This window comes from Pipra filicauda, unplaced genomic scaffold (assembly GCF_003945595.2).
Source record: "Pipra filicauda isolate LSUMZ 115617 unplaced genomic scaffold, ASM394559v2 scaffold35_size7292922_pilon, whole genome shotgun sequence".
NCBI classification, from domain to species: Eukaryota; Metazoa; Chordata; class Aves; order Passeriformes; family Pipridae; genus Pipra; species Pipra filicauda.
Genome location: NW_024104487.1, coordinates 1,597,187 through 1,604,495, shown reverse-complemented (window position 1 = coordinate 1,604,495; position 7,309 = coordinate 1,597,187). Strand labels below are relative to the sequence as shown.

At 36.3% G+C, this 7,309-nt stretch overlaps 1 protein-coding gene across 1 annotated transcript; it reads left to right on the top strand.

Annotated features, from left to right (window-relative positions):
- The first annotated feature begins 883 nt into the window (after window positions 1–883).
- Window positions 884–7,084, top strand: LOC113981986 (programmed cell death 1 ligand 1). The gene is made up of 7 exons (XM_027709756.2): window positions 884–938; window positions 1,576–1,929; window positions 2,396–2,677; window positions 3,885–3,995; window positions 4,869–4,919; window positions 5,835–5,900; window positions 6,847–7,084. Exons 1-7 carry the CDS (start codon window positions 884–886, stop codon window positions 6,867–6,869), a joined length of 942 nt encoding a protein of 313 aa, XP_027565557.1. The 3' UTR covers window positions 6,870–7,084.
- The last annotated feature ends 225 nt before the right edge of the window (window positions 7,085–7,309 follow it).

The window sequence follows — 7,309 nt, the reverse complement described above, 5'->3', positions numbered from 1 at the left end:
ATTTCCATTACAGTGAGTTTGAATTTTTCTTGGCAGTAATATGTAGAATTATGGCAGTGCTGGATACTGGTATTGTTCTGACTTAAAATACACACTTATCAAAATCAGTGGGTGTGCGAAGGTTAAGTGTATGAATTGACATTAATAAACATTTTATAATGTGAAAGCGTTGTATAGGTGTATAAAACCTATGTCAGTAAAGAGGGGGAAAACTTCTGACAGAAAATTGAAATAATTTACATGTTCAGAGGTAAAGCAGCAGAAATTCAATAAAATAGATTCTGCTTGTAGGCTGACTCTTTTTGTCACTGTTTTACAAAGGCACTATTGTGTAAATACATGTTATTAACTACTGCATGAATTATTTTCACAGTATATGTAATTTTGCAAGCCTAATGTGAGACCAGGGTAGAAAGGAGGGTGTGTTCACAGTATGTTAAAATAAGGCAAAGAGGTGGGAAAGAACCAAGTTCTATTTTCTCCACTGAATGCATATAGAAAATTCCTTCATTCTCCTCCTACTAGGAACAACACTCCCTGCTACAGTTAGGGAAAAAATTGGGTATTTATGAGTACGTATTTACTATTTGACAGGTAGTGATGAAACATATGTTTTGCCATATTGAAGGACAGATGTTTAAAACAAATAAAATAAGTTGGTTTTCCCATGGGTTTTGGACCCATGCAGCAGGAAGCTTTCTGCCTGATTACCTACTGGGTGCAATTTTGTCCTGTTTTCAACTAGAGTGGAATTCAGTGCCTTCTGCCCAGTTCTTTGTGTGGACTGACTATCAAGTGTATTTTACAGCACAAGTTAGAAAATGAGTAGGTATTTATATTTGTCTGTGCCTATTATTTTCTGATTTTAGGTTCCATCTACATCATGGAACGGCCTTTACTTTTGTATATATTTTTATTCTACTGGAATTTCCTCAATGGTAAGAAGCCAAGTTGTAGAACTGTTTGACTGTGTTTTCCTTCCATGTATAAGCACAGAAATGTTAATCCCTCAGTGTTCCTTCAGCATTTGGCTTTTTTTCCTTAATGTTTTAAATAAAAAGATCTCAGCATGCTTTTACATTAAACTAGATATACGGATTTTCATATGGGGCCAGGTTGAAATCTCTGTCAGTGATCCAGCATAGACACCATTTCAGACAAGGCACCTTTTGCATTATACAAAAGGTATTATTGGCACCGTAAAACCTGGGAATTGTTGTGTATTCTTCAGCATTGTGTGTAAAACCAAAAACATTTGTGTATAACATTTCTAGGCACTAACGGTTGCCTGTAACAATGGCAATGTTCTGAAAGCAACAGCTGAGGGACTCTGTACACACAGTCAACTATTTTTAGTAAAGCATCACACTGTGTTTGTGCACAAAGCAGGTGTCTGAAGGTATAAGTAGCCCAATTTGTCCCAGACTTATACAAGTGCATGCCAAAATGTTTAACTTTTCAGAACAGAGCAGATACTTTGGTCCTTAAAATTTCCTATGGATATGGTAAGACATGACTTCAAAGATTAGGCTTATTATTGAAAAATTAAGTTTTCTTCCAAATTTTATTTTTCAGCTTTATTCACTGTTGAAGCTCCTCAGTCACTCTACATTGTGGAACATGGGAACAATGTGACCATGGAATGCACATTTCCAGTGAATGGGAAATTAAAGTTTGGAGATTTAAATGTCAGCTGGGAAAAAAAAGATGAGTTAAAGAAGCTGGTTTATGTACTTGTCAGAGGAAAGGAAGACTTGAAAGGTCAGCACAGTGACTTTAAGGGAAGAATAAAATTGCTGAAAGAGAATCTGAACTTGGGACAGTCTCTCCTTCAGATCACTGATGTGAAACTCAGAGATGCAGGGACCTACCACTGTATTATTGGCTATAGGGGAGCTGATTACAAGACAATCCACCTGAAAGTTAAGGGTGAGTGTACTACTACCAGATGTTCAATACTCTCTGATACTGCTAAAAGATTTCAGAGGAGACCCTGAAGTAAGACACATCCAGATTAGTAGTTAAAGAACCCTCTCCAGAGACAGGAGTTGCCTGATAGTGCTTATGCAGCTGTATAATTTAGTGTTTCTGTTTAGGTTGAATCCATGCTCTGTCCTTTATTTCCCCAATGAGGAATGGTGTTTCAAAACCGTTTAGACAGTACAAAGACCATAAATCTAGTGCACTTTTCTAAACAGCATCAAAATTGTAATAAATCCTGTACCTCCAGTTACAGACACAGTAATGATATTTACTTTTCGTGTCAAGGGTATTATTTGCAAAATCCAAGCTGAAACTTGACCCTGAGGGTTGGGGATACAGAAAGGTGTCTTGCATTTAATATATGCTGTTCTTCTAGCTTCCTTCTAGTAATCATTTTCTTCCATCTGTTTAGCTCCTTACAGAACTATAACCCAAAGAGTGGTGAGCACAGGACACAATGAATGGAAGTTGACATGCCAGTCTGAAGGATACCCAGAAGCTGAAGTGATATGGCAAAATGGAGACTATGAAGATTTGACTGATAAGGCAAACACAAGTTATCAAACTGGAAGGGACCAGTTGTATCATGTGACAAGTACCCTTACAATCAAAAGCAGAATTGATGAGATATTTTACTGTATATTCTGGAATAAAGAGCTGCAAGAAAATACATCTGCCATTTTACACATAGCAGGTAACATTTCTAAATTTCATTAATAGTAATACACTTCAAGGTGCTATGTAATTTTGTCCCAGTTGAATCAACCATAATTTGTTTTTCTTTCCTATCTAATTTTGAAAAGTCTAAAAAGAAATACCTGTGTTGTTTTGCTATTAATATACACTTCCATCATGCTGACATGTTCATCATGAATGTGTGGTCAGAATTCAAGGACAGGAATTTTGCATGACCTGCAGTTATATGAAAATCCAGTCTAAATGTTAAAAAAGTTTCATTATTTGAGAGACATATAGCTCAGAGACTGGAAATAAAACTCTCTCATATAAATTAAACTCATCTTCCAAGAATATTCTATTTTGCTGATGATTACTGTCAAATAAATTAGAACAATATGATCTTTTCTTGCCATTACAGCCTTTGCTTTGAGCATATTTAAATGTAACTAACAGTACACAGATTTTTTTTTCCTCATAAAGTCTGTATTGAAGGAAAATGCATGAATGGACAAGACCTATACAGTTTCTCATTAGACCTTTTACCTGGGCTGCATCCCTACTGCTTTTGCTTTTGATTATTCTTCTCTGCATTGTAGCCTGATATGCTTTCAACCAGATTGGAGACTCAAACAACAATATTTCTGTTTTTCAGACTGTTACTGTCAGGTCGTTCCCCTGGTTCTGTTCATAACCTAGTTTTAATAACACCTATGCTGGCATGCTTTTTGGGCCTGACAAGAGTTGAAAACAGGCAGGCAAGAGTGAGAAAGCCAAGTCATCCTTTCAATGGGCAAGTTTGTTTTTAACAAGAAAAGCCTTTGGGATTCAAGGAGACCACTTATCCTTTGCATTCAGAGCCTTACCAGATGAAAGAGACTTTCTGTTCTCTTTCTCAATTAGCTTTTTCCTTTAGTCTTGATGGGAAACTAAACTAGATATAACAGATCCTTGCTGACAAGCAAGATGTGTGATGAGAATCAAAGGCACTATCACATGGAATGCAGGGAACAAAGATAAATATTAATATGTTCCATCTTTTTTTTCCTTTATTTGAACAAAAGTGTGGTTAAGTGTGTCATGAGCACCTGACCATAGACACAATCTATAATGCTGTTATCATATCTGAATTGCTCATAGCAAAATTAGTATGGTGAAAATGAAAGCAAAAGGGAGGAGCTCATGCAATTATGTAATGTCTTATCCCCCACTTCTTTTTCTTGAAGATGCACCTGATGGCATTCTGTGGACCGAGAGCAGACGCTTTGTTGGAGCAACTCTCATTACTACCACTTTTGTTGGATCAGGGCTTCTATTTATGTTCTGCATAAGAAAAGGTATTCAAATTATTTATTTTAGAACATCTCAGCTATTATCAATCTGTTCTGTTAATTCATCCTCACTGAGGTGGAATGAGAGAATAAAAGTCTGCCTTAGATCTTTTGTCCAGAAATCACTAAATTTTTTACCACATAAACTATTTCTCTTTTTTTATTGGACTTAGTTAAATACTAGCAAGTTAACAGAATGGAACAGGCTATCAGCTCTTCACAAACCACTTGTCCTGTTAATTTTTCTTATAGATGATGTAGAGCAGTAAGTTTAATGTCTAATCTATTCAAACTTTGAAGTGCAGTTTATTCACCCACTGAAAACGGAACTTTCCTATTCTGGGTCCCCCCTCTTGACTGGGGATCAGAATGCTGTTAGCAAGCAGGGCACTGGAGGTTTTTTAGGGTTTTTTTCCCCTGCATTCTCTGAAAAATGTCATTGAACTGTGAGTATTTTTTCAAGTGATCCAATTGTTAGGAATTCTGCATATGCCTTTATTCTGGCCAAAATACTGTAAAAACTGTGGACTGCATAGGAAGCTATATGTCCAAGGTGTTAAGTATGAAAGATTTTTTCACGAGAGGGAATATTCCGTCTCAGGCTTCGTGTCACTTGCTAGGTTTTGAACAAGTATTTTCCAGTGATGTAAATGTATAGAATCAATGGAGTTCTGGCTTAGGAACTAGGAAAGGAAATGGACAGACTGGGGCCACTAAAGAATTTATTTCAAAGTCTTTGAAGAAATTTAGTGTTTTGAGAAACAATGATTACACTGTGTTAAATGTGCCCCTCCCACCAGTGTGCTTAAGCCCTCCATTAGATCTAAAGTAAGTATTTTGTTTTCTTATTGAATTTTTTTCTCTTTTATTTTCTTTCAGCTAGAGCAAATAAGGACAACAGAACATCTGTCTTGAGTTCATCAATAACAAGTATGTACATATGGCATAAATCTGTCTCAGTGTGATTCTTGTGGAAATAATTGCTTGAGAATGTACTTTGTAATGGTGACAACCAAATGCAGATTTAAATTCAACTTTGATTTTGCTTTTCTACTATTTATGTAACACTTATAAATTACAGTCATTACTATGTCAGCTTATTGAAAGGAAAATGTGAAAGAAAAGCATACTTACTCCAGGAGCAGATGCATTCCTGATATGAACAAGAAAAGGACAGAATGGTATGCTCTGTGTTGGAAAGTCTGCAGTAGGATGGGACATGCTCCCTGGAACTTATACCTCAGGATGGTGTCACATCCTGATGTGCAAACCCTGTCTGCAGTTGGAACCATGTTGGCATGGTCCTGTGTTTTCTGCATTATTATAGTGTGCATTTGAAGGTCTTTGTCACAACATTCATGACAGAGGGTTTGGCCCTGTTGAGAGAAACACCAGAAGAAGCTTTAGCTTCCCTAACAGTTTCTTTTCCCTCATGTTGGGATACTGGTGCTATTTATGAGTGAAGCTCAGTGAAAGGCTGGTAGCACTGTGACAGCGAGAAATGAAGGAAAGAGCGAAGAGATTACGGTGGGAGAGAAGAGATTAAAATAATTTTGTTGTCTCTCATGATGGCTATTGGTTGATTTATTTTTAATTTGTTGTATGCTTTTATGTGGAGACCACCTCGAATTAGACTGCTGTGTGAAAATTAATCCATACTGGCACTTTGGGTTTTTCCTAAGAAAACCTCTCCTGAGAATACTTGCCCAAATGAACACAGATTTTGGTGTTAATCTGTTCTCCTGCTCTGCATTTAAGTCACTCAATTCCTGGGCAAAGGAATTTATCACTATTTGAAAAGTTTAAGCTATGCTCACTGTCTGTATGTATGTTGTTTGCTTAAAGGTCTGTCAAAAGATAAGGATACACATGACTGCAGAGATGCTTCTTTTGAAGACAGAGAGCTGAAATGTAAGTATAAATAACAAAGGGAAAAAATAGCAAATTATACACAGCACAAATCATCCATGGTCATTGGAGCCTTGATTCATGGCTGATTTATTTACTCCCTTGTTTCAAAAGACAGAGCCTTCAAGAGAAATACAACCTCCCATTCTCTGTCTTACAAACTCACTGTCATAACTCATTGTGTACTGTTTGTTACATCAAATAATGAATCTGGTTTTTAAAATAGAAAGGATATACAAAGGAAATGTGATATGGAGTTATAGCCAAAACCAGTCTATTTTTCTAGTTCACGCTTTTGCTATAGAAACAGTTGTTCACACACAGTGGGGAAGGAGACAGTAACCTGTCACAGCCACTTGAGCAAGTCTCAAACTGCGAGATTATGTCTTGGCAAAGCAAGAAAACGTATGACCAAATTTCTGAAATCTCTGAAACATACTTTGGTATGGAACAGTGGTATGGGTGAAATTACTGAGGTTTTTCTTTTATGTTCTTGTTGATTTCTAAAGCACTTGCATTAATTACATCCCAAATCCTTCCCTGCTACTTCGCTGCAGTAAACTTACAGATAAGCCTGCAGGTCCTGCAGGTATAGATCTCCAAGTCAAAGAGTTAGGGCTCAGGAATATGCTGCTACTGATATTAAGAGATAAGGCATGAATGCATTTGAAAGAATTTGAAAAGCTTTTAAAAGAAAGAGGAACCTAAGCAATAGCAATTTCACTATATTTACTAAAGAGCACTTCCCACTACTTCATTTCCTCCCACGATCATCTTCTTCTTCTGTTTGATCATTTAATTCATTTCATTTAGGTCTTTAATTTAGACAATGGAGGACATTTTTTTGTTACCTCCAAACTCTAGGAAAGAGGCCCAAACCCATGAATTGTTTTGTGACTTCATCATTCAGTAATTTGATAATTATATTATGTAATTCTTCCTTTTACAGATATGCAAATTGAGAAGACCTAGACAGAGAAAGCAGGGGGAGAATTTTTTCCTCTGTGGAGAAGACTTGACAGCTCAGATATTCTATGTTCTATCTATTGAAGGGGATATTAATTTTTTGTTTTTATTGTGTGATGGCGATCTTCTAATTGTTGTAACTTGGGAAAAATGCAATGAAGTTAAAATAATTATAACATAAAAAGTCCTTGCATTCAGGTGTCTGTATATGGAACTAGATATTGAGGTATTTATTTAAATATCCAAGTTTCTACCTTACGAGTTTCATTGAAAATGTCTTTAAGGTAAAGCAACTTAGGTCTAGCTATGAACTTCATAGCTAGTTCTTGATAGGTCATCTTCTGGATATTTTTTTTCCTTCCTCACCTGAGCTCTCAATTTCCTGCAGAGATTTTGTTTTCTAGCTTTTAAAGAATTTTTTCATTACTGTGATCCTCATAAAAGAT